Below are 27,133 nucleotides of genomic sequence, written 5' to 3'. Positions count from 1 at the left end.
GTTCCCTTTGAAGTTGATGCTCAGCATCAGAAGGAGGCAAAATTTAGCTCCTGACCTCAGGAAATTATCTTCGGACAGGAGCAGAGGCTATGGTCCTGTGCTGAAAGCCTGTATACCCTGCTTTGGGTCTTAGACTCCTTCTATCTGGTAAAGAATGCACAACCTTGCTTATTCATGGAATAGAGCCATATCCGCTGACCTTGATTCCAGGCTTCTGCAGAGACAGCTCATCAGTTTGTTAGTAGGTCTGAAAAGATACAATATCTGATTAGGGAGACATAGTTCTCTGTTAAAAAAAAATGGGGGGGAGATATAAACTTTCTGGTAGTATTAACTTCATTAACCTTATGGGGTATAGTTTCAGGGAGGCAATTGAATATGGACTAATCACTTGTTACTCTAACATTTCTGAAGCCTCCACTGGGTACAGAGTGCAGTAGAAAAAGATGACCTATGATCTCTGACCTCTAGGAACTTGCCTTCTGTGAGGAGACTGAGCCCGAAGAGACAAATTATCGTTGTTTTTTTCAGGCTATGGAAGAGTCATTGGAGCAGAGTGCTATGGCCTACAGAAGGCTTCTTAGAGGCAAGGCGAGTTTTGAAATGAATTTAGGAAAAAATGGGGAAAGTTGCATACCTATATATATTTTTAAGACTATAAACATTGGTGTTTTTTTTTTTGTCTCTTCAATCTATCATTGCAAGAAAATTTAACTTATTCCCCATCAAATAAAAAGCTATTAGGCTGTTATTTAAAGCAAGGCAAGGGACATCCTCCACGACTCCCACCACCTGGGTAAAAGCATCTAAGAATTAATAAAATCTTGCCAAGGGTCTTTCCATTTATGCTGTATTACCTACCTACTGCCAGACCACAGTCCTTGGCTGGTGAATGAAATAAATACTTACATATATTTTTAAAAATACATAAAATAAAACATTAACATTTTCTCATTTTCTTATTATCTTATCCTTAGATGCCTGTGGTGAACCACCAAGATATGACTCTATGACACTGAAGAGTATGCTTAAAGAGTATTATGCAGTTGGGGAGAAAATATTTTATGAGTGTAATCCAGGGTACTACATGACATTTCCTGTCTCGACTTTTTGTGAGAAGAATCACTCATGGTTCCCTATCCCAGAAGGTTGTTCAAGTAAGTGAACAAAAAAAGTGTGTGTGTGTGTGTGTGTGTGTGTGTGTGTGTTTGCTTTCTCTGGAGACTTTTATAAATTTTACAGCAAGATTTTTTCTCATGTGAAAATTGGTTTCAGATAGCAGTACTCTTTCCAGTATTTGAGAAATCCCTAGGGGATCTTTTTCTTGGTGATTGTTTATCTGGTTAAATGTGAATTTTAAGTTTGTACACCAGTTAGTTATAGAGAATAATATTGCATTAATTGCAGAGAGTAGTGCAAAATTTTGATTTTGATTTAAATCTGTTTTGAAATCAGTGATAAAAAAAACACAAATTTTAAAATTTTTATTTTAGAGAAAGAATGTAATCATCCAAGACTCCAAAATGGTGAATTCATTTTCCCAAATTTAACCTCGGGATATAATGATCAAGTTCACTTTTATTGTGATGAGGGGTAAGTTGCTCCTTAGAGGAAATAAGGTAAATGTTACTAATTCCATTTTTTTGTTTTGTTTCTCAAGCTTTCCCAGAAAGTGGATTTTATTTGCTTTCTATGTGACAAGTCACACTTACTGCCATACAACCCTTGGGCTTTTTATAGAGACTGAAAAGATGCCTAAGTAATTCAGAGAAATTTATATTGAAGGAAAGCAAAATTGTCTAATACTTAATATATCTAATAATAAGTTTATTGTAAGCATCAAAATGTAGTAATCACAGCAATTTAATTCTTGACAAAGTGCACCCTATTTAAAATGCCAACTCTCACATTTGAAGGAAGACTCACAGAAATACTGTCTTCTTGAAGTCCTTTATTTCCTTACTTGTATTGTCTGGTTATTCTGTCCATTACTGTGAACTGGGTAGTAAAGTCTCCAACTAGCAGAAACGACTATTATGTAGAAATGTGTATCTCTTTATTCAATTCTGTCAGTTTTTGCCTCATATGTTTTGATGGTCTGTCATCAGGTGGCATAAATGTTTACAGCTGTTAAGTCTTCTCACTGTGTGAACCCTTTATTAATATATAATGTATTTTGCCTCTTGTAATATCTTGATTTAAAGTCTATTTGGTCTGATATAAAAGTATAATCAACCTTACTCTCTTTTGATTACTATTTGCTGAAATATCTTCTTTAGTTCATTTACTTTCAACCTGTTTTTGTCTTTGGATCTTAAGCAAGTATATAGTTGGGTCATGTGTTTTCATCCATTCTACCAATCTCTGTCTTCTTTTAAATTTTTTTTTATTTATTTATTTATTTATTTATTTATTTATTTATTTATTTATTCGTGCGACATATATATATAGAGAGAGAGGCAGAGACACAGGCAGAGGGAGAAGCAGGCTCCATGCAGGGAGCCCGACATGGGACTCGATTCCAGGTCCCCAGGATCACACCCCAAGCCAAAAGCAGATGCTCAACCACTGAGCCCCCAGGTGTCCCTCCTCTTGTGTATATTCTATGACTGTTTTCTGTGTGGTTATCTTGGGGATTATATTTAACATCCTGAAATTATAACACTCTAATTTGAATTTGTAGCAGTTTAATTTCATAACATACAAAAACTCTGCTCCTTTATAACTCCATTCCCACTCCATTTGGTTGTTTATTACACAAAATTACATCTTTATACATTGTGTGTCCCAAAACATAATCTAATAGTTCTTTAAGTTAATCCTGTAAGTTAGTAAATAGCAAGATTTGGAGTTAAAAACTGAAGTTACAGTAATACTGTTTTATATTTCTTTTTTTTTCTTTCCATGTATCAGTCTCTTAAGTTATAAAGAAAACAAAAAATTGCAATCATAAGCCATTGTTACAATAATATAAACTGTTATAATTGCTCATGTATTTACCTTTAGTGAGATATTTATTTCTCCATATGGAAAATACTTTCTCATATCTTTTTACTTCATCTTGCAGGACTCCCTTGAGCATTTCTTATTGCTTGCAGGGGATATGTAGTGGTCACTAACTCTTTCAGCTTTTGTTTATTTATAAAGTCTTAGTTTTCTCTTCACTTTTGAAAGATAGTTTTGCTAAATAGATGATTATTGGTTGATGTTTTTTTTTTCTTCTTGCACTTTTTTGAGTATACTCTCCCAGTGTCTTCTGGCCTCCAAAGCTTCTGATAAGAAATCTGTTGATATTATTATTGAGGATCCCCCCTTGTTTGATGACTCTCTTCTCTCTTCCTACTTTTGAGATTCTCTCTTTGTTCAATGTTTTGGTTTTTAATGTCTGGCTCCTGAGAGGGGAAAAAGTGAAAAATGAAGTGAGGAACAAAGAGCACTGGATGTTTAAATGCCCTGGAAGTCACTTCAGACAGTTAGAAAAGGACTTATGAGAGTTAGGGGTAGGTATGATGAGAGTGGCTGCCCACTTCTTTGACTGTTTCTCTGTGATTAGAGAAGATTTCAATGATAACAGCACGGATCCTCAATGTCTGGAGGACAGGGTCCCTTTTGCCCTTCCCCACCCGCCCTTGCTCCTAAAACTGCTTCTAAGCTGCTCCAGGAACAAATACACAGCTGCCTGCAGTGGGTGGGAGATGCGTACCTGACACTGTGTTAAGATGATAGTGACTGAAATCAATGCAATTCACCTGTCCAAGTCTTTCCTTAGAAATTACAAGCCATCAACAGACTCTGGAGTTCCAAAATAACTCCCATCAGGCAGATTCTGTCCTTGCAGTTGTTGTCTGGTTAAGGAAATAGATTCTTAGTACTTCCTACTCTGCCATTTTCCCAGAATCCTCTCCTAAATACCATTGTGTAGAAAAAAGGCAACTGGATCCATATATAAACAGCCTCACCAACTATTTTTTTTTTACCTTGATCAAGTAAAAATATTGGAACATCTAGTTGGTAGTTATATAGAGAGAGCCCATTAAGCAGTTTGAGGGGTACCAAACACTTAAGACATATTCTCTTCTCAAAGAAGTTGTAGCCTTGTTAAGAAACACAGTATAGGGATCCCTGGGTGGCGCAGCAGTTTGGCGCCTGCCTTTGGCCCAGGGCGCAATCCTGGAGACCCGGGATCGAATCCCACATCGGGCTCCCGGTGCATGGAGCCTGCTTCTCCCTCTGCCTGTGTCTCTGCCTCTCTCTCTCTCTGTGTGACTATCATAAATAAATAAAAATTAAAAAAGAAAAAGAAACACAGTATATACAGAGAGGTGTCAAAGCAAAATAATAAATGAGAAGTAGTGAATAAATGGAATTATTCATGATCACTACAGTAGGAGTCTAGCAGGAGAAGAAAATACCATGAACTTAAGACCCAAGAGAAAATTTCATTGAGTAAGATTCCTGAGCTAGACCCAGAAAAATATTCTTACCTAAAAAATATTAACAAGAGCTAAAATTTAGCTAGCACTCACTATTTGTCAGGTGCTAGTCTAATTTAATCGTTTAAACAGTCCCATGAAGTATGCAGTGTTATCCCCTTTTCATAAATGAGGACACTGAGTAATAGGACCATTTAGGGACTTGCCTGAGTTCAAATACAAAGTGATTCATGGAGCTGGGGCTCAGATCCAGACAGGCAAGCTCTAGGGCCTAATCTCTCTACTTGGTTGTTGATTTTACTGAGAAGAATGGTGTGAACATAAGCATAGAAATGAATGTGTAGTGTGATCGCTAGAGATAGCAAAGAGACCAGACTGACAGGTATATGGCAGATTTATTTAGACATCTTTGCTTTTGGTCAATGAGTACTCAAAATGTAGAAACTCTAATTAATTGTAGATATGGTTAGCACTTTCACTATATAATGTTATTTAAGAAGCTTCTCCCTCAAACTATTGTTGTGTAGTAAAGCAACAGTATTAAAATTTTCATTTTTATGTGCATCTTGTTAACTAACAGAGAAAATAGAAAGTTTTTCTTTTCTCAGTTATCACTTAGAAGGAAACTCAGTTTTGACTTGCAACCTTCAAGGAGATGAGGTGTATTGGAGTGATGAATTCCCACAATGTGAAAGTAAGTAAATTTTCATTTTAGAATTTAGATCTGCAAGCCTCAATCTTTTAGGCCTCAGATCCCCTTTAAGCTTTTAAGCTGACAAAGATCCCAAAGATCTTTTCTTTATGTGGGCTGTGTTTATTGATATTCATCATATTGGAATAAAAAAATGAGAAGTTTTAAAAAATAATCATTCATTCATGTTTAGGAATAGTAAGCTCATACCTGTATATGCAACAATTTTTATGAAAAATAAATCTTCCATAGCAAATACTGAAAGTAATCCCATTGTTTTACATTTTTGCAAATCTCTTGAATATCTGGCTTAAAGAAGGATATCTGAATTCAGTCTCTTGTGAAATCACATAATTTGTAGCCTTGGAAAATTTCATGGTTATGTTCATAAGGATGAAAGTGAAGAAAGACAATATCTTGGTATTATTGCGAATCACTCATTTAGCAAATGGGTATATATATATATATATATATATATATATTAAATACAAATTGATGTATTTAAATATTTCAAGAATTTCTCAGCTAGCAGTAAATTTTATTTTTAATTACAAGCATATTTTCTCATTAAATTTTCAGTACCTTTTATAATGACTAGAACAAAACTTGGCATGGCCTTATAAAGTAATAATAAGTATTTTATATAGGTATTCAAGAAAATGAACTTTGTTTTAAAAATTCACTTGTGTATGGTTTGAATTTGGGATAATACATTTTCTCATAGAAACCTAAATAGATATTAGATTCACAGCTAGCCTATAGAAATTATGTTAATGAATTACTGAAGGTAGCTCATAGGACTTTATAAGGCTCTCTTAACACCTTTCCTTTATTTCTTCTTTTTATTTCCTTTATAAGAGATTTACTGTCAACCACCTGCAAAAATAAAAAATGGAAAACACACCAATAGCCGCAGAACTATTTTTGAATATAATGAAATAATTATTTTTAGTTGTAATCATCTAAAAGGATCAGATCAATATTCCCTTGTTGGAGATAGAGAACTTATTTGTATTGAGAAAAACACGTGGAGTAGTCGCCCTCCTCAGTGTAAAGGTAATGATATTTCCATTTATTTCCTTCTTCATTTGTAAATTGTTAATTTGGAAACATTTTGTAAATAGTTTTATCTGTAAGTAAACAAAATAGTCATCTGTGCCTCCTCCTGGTAAATTGACTTCCAATGTAGGTTAATACAGGTCAAGTGAAATCAGTTCCAATTTTAGAGTTTCCTGCTCCTCATCCCAAATGTTCTCAGCATTCTAGTTCACATGGTGGACTGTATATATGCATGAGTTAGGATTTTTTTTGCTTGAAAGAACCCAAAAATTCAACACATACTGGGTTAAAAATAAGAAAATCTTTTTCTTATAAGATATGAGAGTTCTGGCTACAGAGTAAATTGTAAAAGAGTAACCATCTCACTGCCAAGAGATAAGCTCTGGACAATAGATATTTTAAAAACAATGTTTAAGGGATCCCTGGGTAGCGCAGGGTTTAGCGCCTGCCTTTGGCCCAGGACGCGATCCCGGAGACCCGGAATCGAGTCCCACGTCGGTCTCCCGGTGCATGGAGCCTGCTTATCCCTCTGCCTGTGTCTCTGCCTCTCTCTCTCTCTCACTGTGTGCCTATCATAAATAAATAAAAATTTAAAAAAATAAATAAATAAGTAAATAAAAACCATGTTTAAGACACTGGAGAGTGATCGAAAGCAAGGAGGCACTAGAGGGATTTTACTCTTGGAAGAAAGGAACCACTGAATAACAGCAAAATATTTATTCTTTTCAAGTGCACATGGAACATTCTCTAAAACGAGCAAGATAATTTTTAACAAATTTCAAAAAACTGAAATTTTTCAGAATACATTTGTTTATTGCAATGGAATGAAGGTAGAAATCAAGACAGATAACCCAGAAAATCTTCAAATATTTGATAATTATGCAAGACACTTCTTTTTTTTATTTTTTATTTTTATTTGTTTTGCAAGACACTTCTGAGCAACCTATGAATCAAAGAAGAATTCATAAGAGAATTTAGAAAGTGTTTTGAATTGAAGAAATATGAAAACATGGCATATCAAAATTTGTTACAACAACAACATTGCTCTGAGGAAAATTCATAACGTGAAATAGTTATGATAGAAAAAAAGAAGTCTTAATAATCTGTGCTTCTAAAAAGAAGAGCAGATTAAACTCAAAACAAAGAGACAGAGGGACACCTGGGTGGCTCAATGGTTGAGTATCTACCTTTGGCTCAGGTTATGATCCCAGGGTCCTGGGATCGATTCCTGCATCAGGCTCCCTGCAGGGAGCCTGCTTTCCCTCTACCTATGTCTCTGCCTCTCTGTGACTTTCATGAATAAATAAATAAAATCTTTAAAAAGGAAACAGACAAGGAGACAGAAGGAGATAATATCAATAGAAATAAGTCAATGAAATTGAAAAGAGAAAATTAATGAAACCAACACCTGGTTCTTGGAGATAATAAGATATATAACGTTGTAGCCAGACTGAAAGAAAAAGAGAGGATCAGTATCAAGAATGAAAAAGAGGACAACACTAAATATCCTACAGATGTTTAAGGGATAATAGGGGAATATTATGAAAACAACTGTGCCTATAAATTTGACAACTTATATATGAAATAGGCAAATTCCTTGGAAGATACAAAATACCAACCAAAGCTCACTCAGATATACATAACCTGAATAGTCATCATCTTTTTTTTTTTTAAGTAAACTCTGTGCCCAATGTGGGGCTTGAATTCACAACCCCAAGATCAACAGTCACATACTTTACCCACTAAGCCAGCCAGGCACCCCTGAATAGTCTTATATCTATTAAAGAAGTAAAATGTTTAGTTAAATACCTTCCCACAATGAGAACTGCAGGCCCAGATGGCCTCCATAGAAAGTTCTAACAAACATTTCAGAAATAAAAAATAGTATGTCTATGCAAACTCTTCAAGACATATAAGAAAAGAGAATACTTCTCAACTCCTTTCATGAGAACAGCATTATCCTTATGACAAAACCAGACAAAAACTTTGCAAGAAAATTACAAACAATATCTTTAATGAACACAGAATCAAAACTCTCAACATAATATTGACAAAGCAAATCCTGCCTTATATAACAATAATAATACATCATAGCAGAGTAATATTTATTCCATAAATGCAAGAATTCAAATGTAAAAATTAATCAGTGTAATTTACTAGATCAAGACACTGGATAAGAAAAAAATGTGACTTTCTTAATAGATGTTTAAAAAAAGCACTTGACAGAATTGATCTTTTTTGGGATAAAATTTCTCAACAAGCTAGGAATGGAAAGGAAGCAACTATCTCATCATAAAAGGCATCAACAAAATCTCAGAGCTAACGTTATACTTAATTCCCTAAGTGTAAATAAGACTAATTTCCCCCAAGGTAGGAAAAAGAGGAGGAAGTCCATTCTCACCACTCTATCCAGCATTGTACGGGATGTCCTAGCTACTACAAGGCAAGAGAGAGAATTAGGCATACATGTTGGAAAGTAAGAAAGTAAGTCTCTGTTCCCTTATGACTTGATTATGTAGAAGATTCCAAGGACCTAAATTTTAACAAGGTTGCAAAATATAAGATCAACGTACAGAAGACAGTTATATGTCTGTATAATAGCAACAAACCATTAGAAATAGAAATTTTAAGAAGTATTTACAGTAGCTCCAAAACATAAAAAACTTGAGTATACATCTAACAATATATATGTAATATTTTAATGCTAAAATATACTAAACACTAATAAAGGAAATTAAACCTTAATAAATGAAGGGATATACATTAGTTATGGTTTAGAAGATCCAATATAATAGTTCTCTGTAATTTATCTAAATTCAGCAAAATCCCAATAAAAATCCCAGCAGAACTTTTTGTATAAACCAAACTGACTCTACAATTTATATGGAAAGACAAAATAACTAGAATAGTGAAAACAATTTTGACAAAAGTTAGTGGATTCACTCTACCTGATATTAAAACTATATAAAGCATACTTAAGGCATATAATCAAGACAATGTGGTATAGATGAAAGCATAGCTATATAGAACAATGGCATAGAATACTGAATCCAGAACTAGATGCTTGCCAATATATCCAGTTGATTTTCTTCAGGTGTACAGGTGTACAAACAATTCAGTGGAAAAACGATGTTTTCAACAAATGGTATAGCACAATTAGAGATCCATGTGCCAAAAAAAAAAAAAAAAAAAAAAGGAACCTTGAAACCTTGACTAATGTTAGCACCATAAGCCAACAGTTACTCAAAATGGATCATAGAGATCCAGTAAGTCCACTACTGGTTATTTACCCAAAGAAAATGAAAAAGAAAAGAAATTGAAAAGATATATGCACTCCTGTTTATTACAGTACTATTTACAATAATCAAGATACGGAAGCAACCTAAGTGTCTATCATAGGTGAATCACTAAAGGTGTGATGCACACACACATACACACACAGAGAAATTTTACATAGTCATAACAAAGGATGACACTTTGCCATTTGTGAAAACATGAATAGGCCTGGAGGATATGTGCTAAGTGAAATAAGTCAGACTGAAACAAATAAATATCATATGATTTCACTCATATGTGGAATCTAAGAAACAAAACAAATGAAGAAACAAAGAAAACTAATTCAGACCCATAAATACAGAAAATATGGTTGCCAAAGGAAAGAGAGGTAGAAGATGAACAAAATGGGTGAAAGAGTGAGAGATACAAACTTCCCATTATAGAATAAATAAGTCATGGAAATAAAAGGTGCAGCATAGAGAATATACTCAGTGATATTGTGTGGTAACAAGTGGTGACCACACTTGTGGTGAGCATAGCATAACATATAAAGTTGGGGAACACCTGAAACTAAGATAATGTGTGTCAACTATATTCAAATTTTTAAAATTAAAAATAAATAAAATTTAGAGGAAAATGGATCATAGATTACATGTAAAACCTAAAACAGTACGATTTTGGCAAGAAAACATATAAAATATTTGTGACCTAACCAAAGATTTCTTAAATACCACCCATAAAGCATGATCCTTGAAAGAAAAAAATTTTTTAAAAAAAGAAAGAAAAAAAATTGCATGTTCTAAACTCAAAACTTCTGGTCTACAAAAGAACTGTTAAAAGAATGGGTAAAAAGTGAGCAGTAGACTGGGAGAAAATATTTGCAAAGCACCTATCTGATAATGGACTTTTATCTATGATACATAAAAAATTCTCAAGCTCAATAATTAGAAAACAAACTAGTTTTTAAAAAACGAACAGGGATCCCTGGGTGGCGCAGCGGTTTGGCGCCTGCCTTTGGCCCGGGGCGCGATCCTGGAGACCCGGGATCGAATCCCATGTCGGGCTCCCGGTGCATGGAGCCTGCTTCTCCCTCTGCCTATGTCTCTGCTTCTCTCTCTCTCACTGTGTGCCTATCATAAATAAAAAAAAAAAAAAAATTAAAAAAAAAAATAAAAATAAAAAACGAACAAAGTATTTGAGTAGACCTAGTTCAATAAACATGATATATGGACGGCAAAAAAGTACGTGACAAGTTTCTCAATATAATTAGTAATTTAAGAAATGTATTTTAAAACCAAAAAAAGATACCACTAAACATCTATTAGGATGACTGAAATCAAAAACAAATAACTTACCATATGATTCATCAATCAAAATAAAATAAAATCATACTCACATAGGAACCTGTGTGAGAATATTCAGCTGCTTTAGTTATAATCACCCCAAACTGGGAACAACCCACTTGTCCTTCAACTGGTGAGTGAATAAACAACCGCGGTACATCCAAACGATGGAATACTCCTCAGCAATAGAAAGGAGTGTGCTCTAATCCATGCAGCAACGAGAATGAATCTCTAATGCATTATGCTAAGTGAAACAAGCCATACTCAGGGGCAGTGGTCCCATTATGACATTCTGGAAAAGCAACTGTATAGAGATAGAAAACAGATCAGTGTTTGGCTGGTTGGTGAAGGGGGTTGTGGAGGTGGGGTGGGTTGATTACAAAGGGGCATGAGAAAATGTTGGGGGGTAATGCAAGTCTTCTGTGTTTTTACTGTGGTGATTGCATGATTATTTGCATTTGTCAGACCTAATACGGCTGTACACTAAAAAGGGTGAGTTTTACTGTATGTAAACTGTGTCTAGCAAACATAAGGAAAACCATTAGTGCAGTTAACAGCAGTGTAGCGCGACAGGGAAAAGATTGGTGAACCTGAAGTCAGGAGAATATGATTGGAAATGAATGATTAGAAAGAGAGAGACTTACAGATCCGTGGAAGAGGAGCAGGAAGTCAACATACGTGCTGTTGGTGCTTCAGAAAGAGAGGAGAAAGAGCAGTATGGAGGTGATTTGAATAAATATTGGCCCCAAATTACCCACGTTTGTCCCAAGACAATAACCTCACAGAACCAAGGAAGTCTGACCCCAGCAGGATAAACACATTGTTCTAATTTACCAAGAAACCCCCACTGAACTAAACACATCATGGTAGAACTACAAGGTTAAAGGCAAAGCAGCCAGGAAGAGGGGAGAATAAAAACATGTCACAGTGTCCTCCCCCAAGTAAGAGTGACAGCTGACTCGTGCTGAGGAACAGTGGAGACTGGAAGACAGTATCTGCTAGCGTGCTGGAAAAACCCCAAAACACGTAATCTAGAATTCTCCATCAAGGAGAAGTCTTTCAAGGCTGAAGGTGATGAAATGAAACCTTCTGAGATAAACCCACGCCAAGGAAATTTGTCATGAGCCGGCCTGCACTATGGGAATTGCTACAGGAAGTTCCTCAGGCAGAAGGGGAATGAGAGCTGATGGAAAGACAGAACCCTGGGGAACAGAGGAAGAGCAGTCCTCTGGTTGAAAAGGCTCTCCTCTTTCTGGCCCTTGTCTGTTGGTCAGATTGAACGTCCTAGGATGTTCTGTTGTAGTCCCTGCCCCAACCCTGTGGTGTTGGTTTTTGGTTCCAAAATCTGCCAAGCCCCTTAGTGGATCCTGAGAGCGATCTATCAGGTCATGACCAGTAGTTTACTTGGTAAGAAGCAGAGTAGAATGGGAAATTGAGCAGAGTCCACTGGCATGAGGCTAACTTGTATTTCAGGCCTGTCTGCTCACATACTGGTTTGCAGGGTAAAATGTGCCATTTGATCTCTAGGCTGCAGGCCAAGATGTTTGGAAAACGCTGCCCTAAGTCCACTGGCCTTTCCATTTCTTGCAAATCCCTGTTTGTGTATGTTGTTGCTCCCTGAGAACGACCTTTCTGCGTATGTGTGCATGGCTACCTGCACACAGGTACAGTTTTAAGTTTGAGCTCAAGTATTACTTTTTCAGAAGAGTATGTGTTTCCTGCTTTCCTGGGAAAGCAGGGTACTGCAATCAGTGTCAGCATGACCTTTAAAAAAATCCCTAGAGCAAAGGATGATCAAAAGTTGCTCTTGAACTTACCCCAAATGTGTATGTGGCAGTCAGACCTCTCTCAAAACTTGTCACTAATGGGAAAAAATGTAGGAAAGCCAATAAACTATAATGTTAGTCTTCTCTAGGAGGAAAATAGTTACTAGATTTTTCTAAATCCATTTCCCTGGAGTTAAAATATACATATATACACCAGGTTCTTACGTAGTTTTTTTTTTCCTTTTAATTAACATCTTACCATTCATTCCTTGTATTTTTCTTCACACTGGGAATTATTATTTTGCACAATTTTTTCTGATCCTGTGCTAAAGTAGCTTTCCATTAATTCTAGAGTTTCTGTATTTTTCAGTGGTCAAATGTGACTATCCAGTAATTGAACATGGAAGACTGACATCAGGAATCAAAGAAAAATATTACTACCAAGCAACGGTTCTACTTGAATGCCTCCCAGGCTTCTATCTTAATGGCAGCAACAGAGTGTTCTGTGGTGAGAATAGTACTTGGGATCCTAAAATACCAAAATGTATTAAAGGTACAAATGTCTTTTTCCATCTTTTTGTTTTAGTTTTTATTTCTTTGACATTATATATCGGTGATACTGAATCACTGAGAAAAGGAAATTTTAGTATTTAACTCCGTCTTGTATTTATTTCCATGACTGAGACATGACATAATTTCTATGTTGTGATTCTGTATATTTTCATAGGGTCTTAATATGTCAGGTATATAAATTTCTCCTGTATAGTATTTTTTTAAGACTTTATTTATTTATTTGACGGAAGGAGAGAGAGAGGGAGAGCACAAGCAGGGGGAGCGGCAGGCAAAGAGAGAGGGAGAAGCAGGCTCCCTGATGAGCAAGGAGCCGGATGTGGAGCTCTATTCCAGGACCCTGGGATCACAACCTGAGCTGAAAGCAGATGCTTAACTGAGTGAGCCACCCAGGCGCCCCTTGTGTAGTATTTTTATGTATAAGAATGCATAGCAGCCACTTTTAGAGTGAATTGAAACATGAAAATTTTTACATTTATAGGTCAACAATAAAAGGTATAATTCATATAAATGAAATGAAAGCAGTAATTCCCAAGTAGTTGGTTCTACATCATTGTGTTTTTCAGTACCAACTTCTCCCAATGTAAAGCCTCTAATTTTTTTTAAGATTGTATTTATTTATTCATGATAGACAGAGAGAGAGAGAGAGAGAGAGAGAGAGAGAGAGAGAGGCAAAGACACAGGCAGAGGGAGAAGCAGGCTCCATGCAGGGAGCCTGATGCGGGACTCAATCCTGGGACTCCAGGATCGTACCCTGGGCCAAAGGCAGGCGCCAAACCACTGAGCCACCCAGGGATCCCCATAAAGCCTCTAATTTTGAGTCATTCAGATTAGTACTTTCCTGCTTATGTTTTACAAAAATCCTTTACATTCATGTGATTTACACTCTTTCATCATTTTTAGTAATGAAAGGATGAAGGATATGTGTATAGTCATTTCAGTTGTTATATCTAATTATTCTAAAATTATTTGGTGTAGTCTGCAGATATAAACAGGTGTGTAAAGCTGGGCAAGTTACATAAAGTGCAGATGGGATGCATTTAGCACTTAGCACAGTACCTGGCATATAGGAAGCTCCTAAAGGTAGCTTATATGACTTACAGGATCACTCGAATTAATATTAGTGAAGAAGGCCTATAGCTTCTGTTTTTTAACATGCATGTTTTCTGTGTCATTGCATTTGCTGTTTTATTCCTTTTAAAAGTGATGTAATCTGTTAGCTCCTTTAGGGTATCTTCCTGGTCCAGGACTATGTCTCAATTGCTGGACCGCAATCAGCTTAGTTTTTGTTTTTTTATGTAGCAAAGTATATATTTTTTAAGATTTTATTTTATTTGAGAGAGAGAGAGAGCACACAAGCATAGAGAGGGGCAGAGAGAGAGGGAGAAGGAGATTCCCCCCTAAGCAGGGAGCCTGATGTGGGGCTCATTCCCAGGACCCGGGATCATGACCTAAGCTGAAGGCAGATAGACGCTTAACCCACTGAGCCACCCCGGTGTCCTATGTAGCACAATTTAAACTGGGAAATTTCTGTTGTCTCCAGAATAAGACCTGTATGTCTTCCTCCAGCCCCATCCCTTCCTGCTTCATACAATCATTCTTTTTTTCTTCACTGGGCATCTTTATTTGGCAACTGCACCTAAATTTCATAGCAACCAAAAGCCTGGAAAAATCTTCATTCATTGAAATGAAATGGAGATTTCTTTCAGAGACTGCTTGTCAGCTACTCTACTTAAGACTTGAAAGATGATTTTACTATGATGGAAGGAAATATATTCCTGATTTCAGTGCTGCTGTCTCTGGCCTCTCTTTGCAGCAGAAAGAAGGAGATGTTAGGAATAGTGGGAAGAGCATTAGCCTGGGCTGACCTCACTCACGGTTTTGATTGGCTCTGCTTATTCGGATAACCTCATTTCTGTGGACTCTAATTTCCTATGTCATGAAGGTGTTGAACTCAAACATATCATGATTATTGGCTTTTAATTTGTTTGTATATTTCCTATGGCCATACTATTTCAAAGGATTTGGAAGAATTATGCATGTTAACATGGTAATGAGAACACTTCTTTTTATAATTCCTGTAAACCTAGTACCAGATAGCCTCCTTGTGTACTTTAGTTGAGTGCTGTGAGGCTTAGGGGAAATAAATGGTTGGTGGGCTGATAAAATAAGATTGCATGTGAAATTTATATTCCTTGACCCATCCATGTTTACTCACATGGTCCTGGTGGGTATACACACTGTGGTATACTATGTTTGTTGATATGCTCTTTTGAAGGAGTTGAACCATAAACATTTCATAAGAGATTTATAAAAAACTGATAGAGTTTAGTTTTTGGAAGAATCATGAGAAAAAGCTTTTGGAGAGGAGAAGCTACAGGGATCTTTTTCAAAAATAAAATCAAAACTCTCCATGGGATTGTCATTTTTTATCATCAATTGAGAAAGTCTATCAAAAGATCAGCAACATAGAATGGTGTTAAGGCATATCTAAATGTGCAAATATTTTTTAAAAAGCCCAAGAAATACTAGGCAGAGAAGAAAAAAGATATGTCTTATGTAGTATGATACCACTTGGATGTTTTTTTTTTTAAAGATGTGTTTACTCCGAACACATTATTTTTATGGTTTATTATCAGTTAACTTCCAGGATTTCCATATAAAATACAAAGCTGTAGTGAATGATCTTGTGTACTTATGCAGATATATATTAGGTTAAATCCCCAGAAGTAGAATTGCAAAGCTTCGAAAGCATGTGTGTTTTTCATTTTGAGAAATAATGAATCCTTTTTAAAAATAAAAAATCAGGGGATCCCTGGGTGGCGCAGCGGTTTGGCGCCTGCCTTTGGCCCAGGGCGTGATCCTGGAGACCCGGGATCGAATCCCACGTCAGGCTCCCGGTGCATGGAGCCTGCTTCTCCCTCTGCCTGTGTCTCTGCCTCTCTCTCTATCTCTCTGTGACTATCATAAATAAATTTAAAAAAAATAAAAAAAATAAAAAATCAAAATTAAATCCATAATTTTATATTGATAAGGCTGGTGAATTGAATCAAATTTCTTTTCCCAGTTTTCAAACCTACTCATCCAACCAAACCTCCAGTTTCAAGATATCCAGGTTCAGTAATTCTTTCTCCTGCTTATATTGCTAACAACTTTATAAGATGATGAGTGCAAAGTTATATCTTGTTATAATTTGCATTTTTAAAATAAATCTTATTTATTTATTCATGAGAGAGAGAGAGAGAGAGGCAGAGACACAGGCGGAGGGATAAGCAGGCTCCATGCAGAGAGCCTGACATGGGACTCGATCCCAGGTCTCCAGGATCATGCCCTGAGCCAAAGACAGATGCTTAACTGCTGAGCCACCCAGGCATCCCTGCATTTTTTAAGTACCAATGAAGCTGAACATTTTTGGTCTACATTGATTTATCCATGCCTTTTGCTCATTTTTTGAAATTAGGTTTCTAAAATATTTTTCTTGTTGATTTGTGAAAGCTCGTTATTATAAGTTAAAACCCTTCTAATATGAAGTGAACATTTTTTTTCAGGGGCTTTTTGGCCTTATTTTCACTAGTCAATTTTATTTTAATATTTTTTTATTGTATTCAATTGGTTATAGATTGCTTTTTTTGAAAATATTTTATCTATTTATTTGAAGAGAAAGGAAGGAAAAAGAGCATGAGGAGAGAAGGGGAGAAGGAGAAGCAGACGCCTGCTGAGCAGGGAGCCTGATGGGGGCGGAGTTCCACCCCTGGACCCCAGAATATGACCTCAGCCAAAGGCAGATGCTTAATTGACTGAGCCACTCAGGCACCTCTAGATTGCTTTTTATAACTTTTTGTTGCATGAGTGGCATACAAATATATTTTTGTAAATTTTCAAACATTGTGAAAGTGTACAGAGTGAAGAATTACCCTTCTTTTTTTCTCTAGTTGATTAACTGAATTAATCATAGTTAATAGTTTAGGGTGTCTATTTCTGTACATCAGTGTCCTTCTATATGTAGTTATACATATATTGGACAACTTTTATCTTAAATAAAATTGACATCATATTGTATATATTTTTCTGAAACTTGCACTTTTTCCATTTAATGTCTTATATGGCGGTTGTATTTAGATTTACTGCCATTTTCTTCAATGATGACCTTGAAATGTAAACCATATTGATTTGGTTAGCTATTCTGTTAGTGTTCTTTTACACGTGTAGTTATTTCATATCAATAGATAGATGGATTAGCAGATGTAATGATCTTTTCCCTAATGGCTACACATGTAGTGTCTTCCTTATAAAAGTTTTAGGCTTTCCCCATGCTACAACTTTATAAACATTTTAACCCTGAGTTCTGATTACAGTCTTTGCATTTAAATCATTGGTGCATCTGAAATTCATTATGGTGCATGGAATGAGACAGCGTTCCTGTCTCCTCCACCCACCCCCACCCGGTGGCCAAGGAGGGACATCTGTTGAGTAAATTGTCCTCTCTCCAACAATTTTCAAGAGCCACTTTTTTTGTCATTAAATTCATAGGTCTTCTGGTCATCTTTCTGTTTCCTTGGACTCTGACAATTCTCAGGGCAGCACTGAATTGTTCTTTTTTTCTCCCCACTCTAACAGAACTATGATCTGTTTTAATATGTGGCAGGAACACCTTTTCAGAAATATTTGGACCATTCTGTATGTTAATAAAAGATAAGCTTTTATTATATTTTATTACTATTTTAACCATGGTAAGTGTACATTTCAGTGGCATGAAATGCACCCACATTGTTTGTAACCATCGCTACCAGCCATCTCTAAAACTTTTCTATCATCTCCAATTGAAACGTTACATTCATTTAACAGTAACTCTCCCCCCACCAGCCCTGGTAACAATTCTGTTTTCTGTCTTTAGGAATTTGGCCAGTCTAGGTATTTTATAGTGAAAATCATTGAAATCATTTCTGCCACATCTCACTTGGCATGATGTGTTCAAGTTTCGCCCACCTGGTACCATATATCAGAGTTTTGTTCCTTTTGATGGCTGAATAATATTACATTGGTTTTGTATATTTTGCGTATTTTTCCATCTGCTGATAGACGCTTTGGCTACTCTGAGTAATGTTTCTCATTCCCTGCGGGGAGCCCGATGCAAAACTCGATCCCAGGACCCCCAGATCACAACCTGCACCAAAGGCAGATGCTCAACCATTGAACCACCCAGGCGCCCTATTTTCTGCTTTTTGATAATCGCTACCATAATATATGTTAGGTAATATACATGAGGTAGTATCTCACTGTGGTTTTTATTTGCATTCCCCTAATGATTAATAATGTGTTACACATCTTTCCCTGTGCTTATTGGCCACTTGCATATCTTCTTTGGAGAAATGTCTAAGTCCTTTGTCCATTGTTGATGGGTTGGGCTTTTGTTTTATTTTTGAGTTTTAGGAGTTCATTTTATATTTTGGACATTACTCCCTTATTACATGAGTTTCAGGTGTTTTCTCCCATTCTCTTGGCTGTTTTTTCACTCTATTGTTAGTTTCCTTTGATGCACAAAAGTTTTTAGTTTTGATGCGGTCTAATCTATCTGTTTTATTTTGTTGCCTATGCTATTGGTGTCACATTCAATAAATCGTTGTCAGATTCAACATCATGAAGCATGTGCTCTTATTTGCTTCGAAGGGTTTTATAGTTTTAGATCTTTAGCATCTTTGATCCATTTTGAATTAATTTTCGTGTTTGGTGTACGGCAAGAGTTAAAATTCATCCTTTTGTGTATGTGATTATCCAGTTTTCAAAACCATTTGTGAAAAAGATTTCTCTTTCCCTATCAAATGTTATCAGCACCCTTGTGGAGAATTACTTGACTATATACGCAAAGGTCTATTTTTTGGCTTCTAGTCCATTGGTCTGAATGCCAGTGCCATTCTGTTTGATTACTGTAGTTTTATAGTAAGTTTTTAAATCAGGAAGTATGACTCCTTTCACGTTTGCTTTCTCTTTTCATGATTGCCTTGACTATTCCTAGTCCCTTGAGATTCTAAATGAATTTTTGGATGGATTTTTCTATTTCTGCAAAGAGCATCATTAGGATTTTGATAGGGGTTGCACTTCATCTGTAGATTGCTTTGTATCATATATACATCTTAACATTAGTAGATCCTCCAATCCATGAACACAGGATTGCTTTCCCTTTGTGTCTTTTTAAATTTCTTTCTACAATATTTTATAGTTTTTCAGTATACATGTTTATTTCAGTCTTTTACTCTTTTTGATTCAATTGTAAATGGAATTGTTTTCTTAATTTCCTTTTTGGATTGCTTCCTTTTAGTGTAGAAATGCAGTTGATTTTCACGTGTTGACTTTGTCCTACAACTTTACTGAATTCATTTAGTAGTTCTACCAAGTTTGTGGTGTGTGTATGTCTCTGTGTAATCCTTGGAGTTTTCTATGCAAAAGATCGCGTCATCTATGAACAGAGATCATTTTATTTTTTCCCAATTTAGATGTCTTTTATTTCTTTTTTACCTAATTGCTCTGATATAAACTTACAATATTATGTTGAATAGAAGTGGCAAACACAGGCGCCCTCTCCTGCTCCTGACCTTTAGGGAAAAACTTTAGCCTTTCACTATTAAATATGTTGGTCATGGAGTTTTCACAAATGGCTTTTGTTAGGTTGAAAAGTCTTTCTATTCCAGACCAACTTTGAAACTGTTGTAACGTCCTCCTCTGTATTTTAATTTTAAGTAGAATCATGTTGAATTCAGGCTAATTTGGAGGATATGATAGCCCAATATTTGCTTCCACTACACAGAATATTTCCTGTGACAATAGAAAACTGTCCACAGGAAATATCAGTGGGCAGGAAGAAGGTTGTTGATGACATCAAATATAAATTTATAATTTACGTACTGGCACAAAAACAGACACATAGATCATTGGAACAGAATAGAGAATCCAGAAGTCGACCCTCAACTTTATGGTCAACTAATATTCAACAAAGGAGGAAAGACTATCCACTGGAAGAAAGACAGTCTAGTCTCTTCAATAAATGGTGCTGGGAAAATTGGACATCCACATGCAGAGGAATGAGACTAGACCACTCTCTTTCACCATACACAAAGATAAACTCAAAATGGATGAAAGATATAAATGTGAGACTAGATTCCATCAAAATCCTAGAGGAGAACACAGGCAACACCCTTTTTGAACTCAACCACAGTAACTTCTTGCAAGATACATCCACGAAGGCAAAAGAAACAAAAGCAAAAATGAACTATTGGTACTTCATCAAGGTAAGAAGCTTTTGCACAGCAAAGGATACAGTCAACAAAACTAAAAGACAACCTACAGAATGGGAGAAGATATTTGCAAATGACATATCAGATAAAGGGCTAGTTTCCAAGATCTATAAAGAACTTCTTAAACTCAACACCAAAGAAACAAACAATCCAATCAGGAAATGGGCAAAAGACATGAAGAGAAATCTCACAGAGGAAGACATAGACATGGCCAACACGCACATGAGAAAATGCTCTGCATCACTTGCCATCAGGGAAATACACATCAAAACCACAATGAGATCCCACCTCACACCAGTGAGAATGGGGAAAATTAACAAGGCAGGAAACCACAAACGTTGGAGAGGATGTGGAGAAAGGGGAACCCTCCTGCACTGTTGGTGGGAATGTGAACTGGTGCAGCCACTCTGGAAAACTGTGTGGAGGTTCCTCAAAGAGTTAAAAATAGACCTGCCCTACGACCCAGCAATTGCACTGTTGGGGATTTACCCCAAAGATTCAGATGCAATGAAACGTCGGGACACCTGCACCCCGATGTTTCTATCAGCAATGGCCACAATAGCCAAACTGTGGAAGGAGCCTCGGTGTCCATCGAAAGATGATGGATAAAGAAGATGTGGTTTATGTATACAATGGAATATTACTCAGCCATTAGAAATGACAAATACCCACCATTTGCTTCCACGTGGATGGACCTGGAGGGTATTATGCTGAGTGAAATAAGTCAATCAGAGAAGGACAAACATTATATGGTCTCATTCATTTGGGGAATATAAATAATAGTGAAAGGGAATAGAGGCGAAGGGAGAAAAAATGGGTAGGAAATATCAGAAAGGGAGACAGAACATGGAAGACTCCTAACTCTGGGAAATGAACTAGGGGTGGTGGAAGGGGAAGTGGGCGGGGTGTGGGGATGACTGGGTGGTGGGCACTGAGGGGGGCACTTGACGGGATGAGCACTGGTTGTTATTCTGTATGTTGGCAAATTGAACACCGATAAAAACAAATTTATTATTAAAAAATAGAAAAAAATAAATTTATAATTTATGATACCAATCTTACTGAGAAACATTAGGGAAAATGAAATTATAAGTAGTTTTATACAAAGGCAAAAAACAAAAATCAGTGAATTTATGGATCTTTCAGCTTTCATCTGTCTTTCTTTTTTACTTATTTCCATTTTTATCCCTAGGTTATCCTGAGTCCAACGAATATCTATCAGTTGAAGACTCTGAAGAATTAGGTATAATTTTGACTACTAATTAGTCTGCATTATGAGGTCTTGGAGTTCTACCTGGACATATCTATTGTGTTCCAATTATTTGTAGTTAAGGAAGGAACAAAGTTTCACAACATTTGACATTTACAATTATTTTAGTAGTCTAGATAAGATAATAAATGTAAGTGGTACTATGTATGGAGACCTGTAGGTAATTTACTCTAATTTAGGGAATTCTAATGGTCCTCATGAGCTTTACTAAATACCCTGGTGTAGTACTGACAGCACAAAACAATGAAAAGTCAGATTCTGCTGAAGAGTTTCACAAAGTCCATCCTAAATCTGATAAAAAGAGTTCTGTGATCAGAATGAGCTGGATGTACTAGCACTTGTGCTCAAACTAACCTGAGCAACAGTTCTGTTGCCATAGCATATAGATGATCTGATCTAAGTTAGATGCAGCTACCCCCTGGGACCCTTGTGTGCTCAATCTTCAAACTGTTTTCATTTTTTCTCAGATGTAGGCATCCTTGCTGTGATTGTTCTCACTATCCGTAAGTAGCCCAAACGCCGATGCCACTTAAATCAAAATATGACTGCCAAGAAGTGTGTTATTTTTTAAATGACTTTTCAGTATCTATAGTTTATATAGCTTGAAATGAAGTACACCAGTCTAGAACAGCCTGACCTTGTATATGATACACTGATACACTACACACTACTACACTACACACTACGTTTTGCTGGTGGATGTATGTCCTTTTATACTGTATGTGTCCACTTAGTAACAAAGCCTACTAAACACTACATGTGTTTTTGGGATGATTGGTCATGAGTTTGTGTCCCAAAGATGCTTTGGGTAATTTTCTAAACTAAGCAATGATTCTTCTGTGGTTTACTGTGGACTGTTCAAGTGACTCCAGGGAATGGACTTTAGATAGTGAAGAGTCCAGACAGAATGTAAATAGATAATGTGCTTAAATAAAATAACATTTTTCTGACCACTGAAATGCAACCGACACTTACTTATTTCTGCTGCTAAATTTTGAGTCTTGGCAATCCATTCTCAGAGTTCAATGTCCTTTCCCGGTTTCTTACAGTTGTTGGCATCGTGGTACTTTGCACCTGCCTGTACAGATGTCTTAAAAGGGAGAAGAAAGGGTAAATTAAAGTATATTTCTTCCAGCTCATAATCCTTCTCACTCTTGACATACTTTTGTGCAGCTTTTTTATTTGTCCCGCATGCTGTCTTTTTTGAAAACTATGCCTTTGTGAGTGTGCCATCCTGGTTGCATGTGTTTACTGAAACAATCTCTGGCTGCTTTTACTGTCACTGCACCCAGATCCCTCGCAGAGTGGCTCCAGCTATTAGGACTGCAAGAAACATTTCTGTGGGATTTGAGATTTAAAATATGTATCAAATCATGGACCATTCTGGCGCCTTCCCTACCCAGCTTTACCCTATTTCCTAGATTGGACTAGTGGCCGAGATTAGATTTAGAACCGTTCACTGTGAAGACTTGGGATGGTTGTATGCACTGGAATTTTTACGATGGAAGTTTCCATCTGTCTATGCAACTCAGGTAATTATAAAAAGGTATGTAGGTTCTCATGCAAATGCCCAACCTGATTTGCTTTTATTTAGAGTGGATACTTATATCCTTGTTAAACTGGGGAAGGAAGAGCAGCACCATTTCATTTCCCTCTTACGTTCTCTTAATTTACTAGGTTGCCATAAAACTGATGGGGTTTATTAACATTACTGAGGGGTAAGATTTACAAGGCACTGCATCAGCTCTATTCTTTTTTTTAATCTATAGAACAGCAAAAAAGAGGAGGCTTATCATAAAAAAAAGTGTACAAGTACGTATCTTCTAGGGAGAATAGAGTTTTTAAACATCAAACTTAAATTTTAATGAAATCTCTTTCAATTTAGCAAAAGACGTAGGACAAATCCTAGAGCATAGACCAAGATTAGGTACTTTGAAATGTCTGATTTGTAGTGATTCTTTTTTTTTTTTTTTTTTTTTTTTTAGGAATTTTCTTTCCCTGTAGCTTTGGAAATAGCTTTAAGATCAAACCTAACAATTTTTTTTTTAAATTTTTTATTTATTTATGATAGTCACAGAGAGAGAGAGAGAGAGGCAGAGACACAGGCGGAGGGAGAAGCAGGCTCCATGCACCGGGAGCCCGACGTGGGACTCGATCCCGGGTCTCCAGGATCGCGCCCTGGGCCAAAGTCAGGCGCCAAACCGCTGCGCCACCCAGGGATCCCCAAACCTAACAATTTTTAAAAAGATTTATTTATTTATTTACTTACTAACTTACTTGAGAGATAGAGTGAGAGAGCAGAGGGAGAGGGAGAAGCAGACTCCCCACTGAACAGAGAGCCCGATGTGAGGCTCCATCCCAGGACCCTAGGACCATGACCTGAGCTCAAGGCAAATGCTTAACTGCCTGAAACACCCAGTCACCCCAAATCTAATCATTTTAAGGCTCTTGGTATTCATGGTTTTATGATATATTTTGTCTTTATATTAATCATTTGGTTTAGTACATTTTTTACATAAAGAACTCAAAGTTTTTTATATTATTGCTTATCCTTTTTAAGTCACAAAGCCTTCATTTGAATCTTCAGTCTTATATTTGTAGAACGCATGAAATGTATATTGGATTTCTCAATCAGTAGTATATCTTTTAAATTACAAATACACAATAGTAGTGAGTAGGAAATATTGTCAGTGGACTATTTGTACAAGTCCATAAGTTTTGTGTAGAAAGAACTTCTCAGCAAAGCAAAACAAAATAGTCTCTGCTCCTCAGTTTTCCCTTTTTATTTAAATTCTCCTACATCAAAATACTTACTGGTTCCTTAACAAGTATTACTCTCTCCAGCTACCAATTAATGGATCTTGCAACCTGAGCCTAAATTAAACCTGGTTTAATTTAAGATGGCAACGTTGGAGGACCCTAAACTCACCTCCTTCTCACATGCACGGAATCTACAGCTACATACAGAGCAGTTCTCTTGGAAAGAAATCTGAAAACTAACTGGATGGACTCCTATACATTGGTGGATAAAACACATCAAGGGGCACCTGGCTGGCTTAGTCAATGGAGCATCTGACTCTTGACCTTGGGGTCATGACTTCAAGCCCCACATGGGACATGGAGCCTGCTTTAAAAAAAAATTCACATCAAAAGGGGTAGGAGAGACTGGGATAGTATCTCGCCATAAACTCCTCCGAGAGTGGTAACCCACAGTCAGGCAGGAAACTCACAACTCTGAGCGGCTTCCTGGGAAGCAAAATGTTTGAACCCCACATCTGGCACCCCACCCTTTAAGACCTGCACCGGAGAGATGGGTCTGCAAAACATCTAGCTTTGAAAGCCAATGGGGTTTTTGTCTAGCAGGCTATATATAGCAAACTGAGAAACAGTTCTTGTAGTGCTCCTGTGGATTGACTTTGGCTAAGCCCCCAGGGTACAATGGAGAGGCAGGGGTCTGAAACACCTTGTCTTCCAGTGAGAGAGACCTATTTGCATGTCTTAAAAACTTTGGCCTGAAGGGCAGGCATCTAATGTCATACACACCTCGCAGGCCACCGAAATACTCTTCAAAGCCCATGAAGGCTGGAGGGCCCCATCTTCCTGTTGTCCCTCCGCCCGGCTCTCAGCTGCTGGTATCTTTCAGAAGGGGGCTTGTGCCCACATCCGAGGCTTTGGTGCTTGTGGCTGCCACCCAGAGAATGCCCCTTGATTGCCTGGCACTAACATCCATGGGGCTTGCAAGACTGTAACAGAGAAGGAGCTATTAACTGGCTATACTCTAGGACACAGCACTGAGGAAGCAGCCAGAAGTGCCCCCCCGCCCCAGTCTTTCTGTGAAAGAGGCCTATTAGCTTATCCACACAGCTGAGGCCTGAGGGATTTAATTTCTGTTTAATTGATGTTTTCTGAATATGTTGCCCTTTAGGGAACGGAGGTTGGAGGTGAATATACCACTTACCAGAGTAAATCCACCTCGGAGGCAGAGCAGATGCACCAAATGGTTTCCACAAACCAGTGCATCAGTTTATCTTTTGATCCAATTAAAATCTTGAGATCTATTGAACTTATTTTCTAGTTCTAGTACTCTCATGAGTGCAACCACTAAGCCATAATGCTGACATTTTAATTTGTTTTAAATGTAGTCACCATCCTTTGATGCTGCTTTGAACTGTGCATAAATTTTGGTATGAACATCTGGCCTGTTTTCCCTTAAATGACACTTGTAGGACAACTTAGCAGAGCATCCCTAGTAGTATATAGGTGGGGAAACAATTTTTAAAATACTCTCCATATGTAAAGAACTACAATTCAAAATAAATTATTCATTTGCAAAGAAAGTGATTTAAATATTTTTTGTTCAAAGATTAATGCCCAGCCTTAAGATTCATTCTTTCAACAGCTCTAAGATGTGTTTTATATATTGTTTAGTGTTAAATGCCTTTATGAATATGTCTATGCTGCTTCTGCCCTTAAACATTACAAAACAGAAACCTGCATATTGGGATTTTGAACGAGTTTGACTTCCTTAACTAAGAATACTATTGGAAAATATTCTAAATAGGGTAGGATTCTATATGTTAACTATTTGTAATTTCTTGGTGATTTAAAGAAGCTAAAAAGTGTATGGCATCAGTACTGCACTTTTGAGAACTTTTTAAGCAGGCTGAGAAATCAATTAGGAATTCAGAATCAGTTGTGCACTCCTGTACGACATCAGAGAGCCCTGGCTCTCCTAACAAGAATGCCAGCCGGTGGGAAGAGTGAACACTGCGGCCTTGCAGTTTTCTCTAAGAGGACTCTACTCTTTAAGGAAATTGGATTCCACTCTAAATTCTGGCAATGGGTCATCTTCTCCCTACACTTGAATAAAGAGGTGTCTTCCTTTAGACAATACCATGTGAAAGGGGTGAGTTTTGCAGGGATATATCCATCAGATAACCTCAGGTTGTATCAGAATCTTACTTTTTAGGAGCATCGCAGGCTAAAACCAGAGTAAAAATTCAGCCACGTATTTCAGAAAAGAAAACGGTGTTTCTGCCTTGGTCACACAAGGGGACAGAAAAAGCAAACAGCTGAGGTAGCATTTGATGCTTGGGCCCAACAGAAGGGGGCCTGTGAGTCCTCACACCAGGCAGGGTCTCTCAAAGAAGCCCCATGGGCAGAGGACGGCCCCTGGAACTCAGATGATGCTTTTCCCCTTTTTTTGTTTTGTTTTGCACTTTTATATATTTAGTAGCACAAATTAGGCCAAAGAAATGTTTCCTGGAGAAGGATGTGGTTGGGAATGGAGCGCGGACCAGAGTTAAGAATTGTCCTACAGATAAAGGCCCGTTGGTGAGGCGCTGCGAGTGTTCCCTCGGGGATCTGGGCAGGGCCTTGGGGAAGAGAAGCTTGAACATAAAGAGGAAATCTGAATTAAGCGCAGCGGTGAAGTTT

The 27,133-nt window shown here is 37.1% G+C and overlaps 1 protein-coding gene across 3 annotated transcripts in view; it reads left to right on the top strand.

Moving 5' to 3' along the window:
• The window catches only part of LOC140595014 (membrane cofactor protein-like), a 30,329-nt gene extending 4,295 nt beyond the window's left edge, over positions 1 to 26,034 (top strand). Inside the window, exons 2-11 of one of the 3 annotated variants that reach the window (XR_011996406.1) lie at positions 978 to 1,157; positions 1,494 to 1,593; positions 5,042 to 5,127; positions 5,983 to 6,180; positions 12,939 to 13,121; positions 21,620 to 21,670; positions 22,165 to 22,200; positions 22,747 to 22,807; positions 23,119 to 23,229; positions 24,542 to 26,034. Coding sequence is in view for 2 of the 3 variants with exons in the window: in XM_072733365.1 (XP_072589466.1) it covers positions 978 to 1,157; positions 1,494 to 1,593; positions 5,042 to 5,127; positions 5,983 to 6,180; positions 12,939 to 13,121; positions 21,620 to 21,670; positions 22,165 to 22,200; positions 22,747 to 22,807; positions 24,542 to 24,569 (923 nt within the window). In the remaining variant the exon portion in view is untranslated. Of the gene's footprint in view, positions 1 to 977; positions 1,158 to 1,493; positions 1,594 to 5,041; positions 5,128 to 5,982; positions 6,181 to 12,938; positions 13,122 to 21,619; positions 21,671 to 22,164; positions 22,201 to 22,746; positions 22,808 to 23,118; positions 23,244 to 24,541 lie in introns of those variants that run through there. The other 2 variants (XM_072733365.1, XM_072733366.1) reach the window with 2 other exon arrangements.
• Positions 26,035 to 27,133: the final 1,099 nt, after the last annotated feature.

This window comes from Vulpes vulpes, chromosome 13 (genome assembly GCF_048418805.1).
Source record: "Vulpes vulpes isolate BD-2025 chromosome 13, VulVul3, whole genome shotgun sequence".
NCBI classification, from domain to species: Eukaryota; Metazoa; Chordata; class Mammalia; order Carnivora; family Canidae; genus Vulpes; species Vulpes vulpes.
This window is presented reverse-complemented; position numbering and strand designations above follow the sequence as displayed.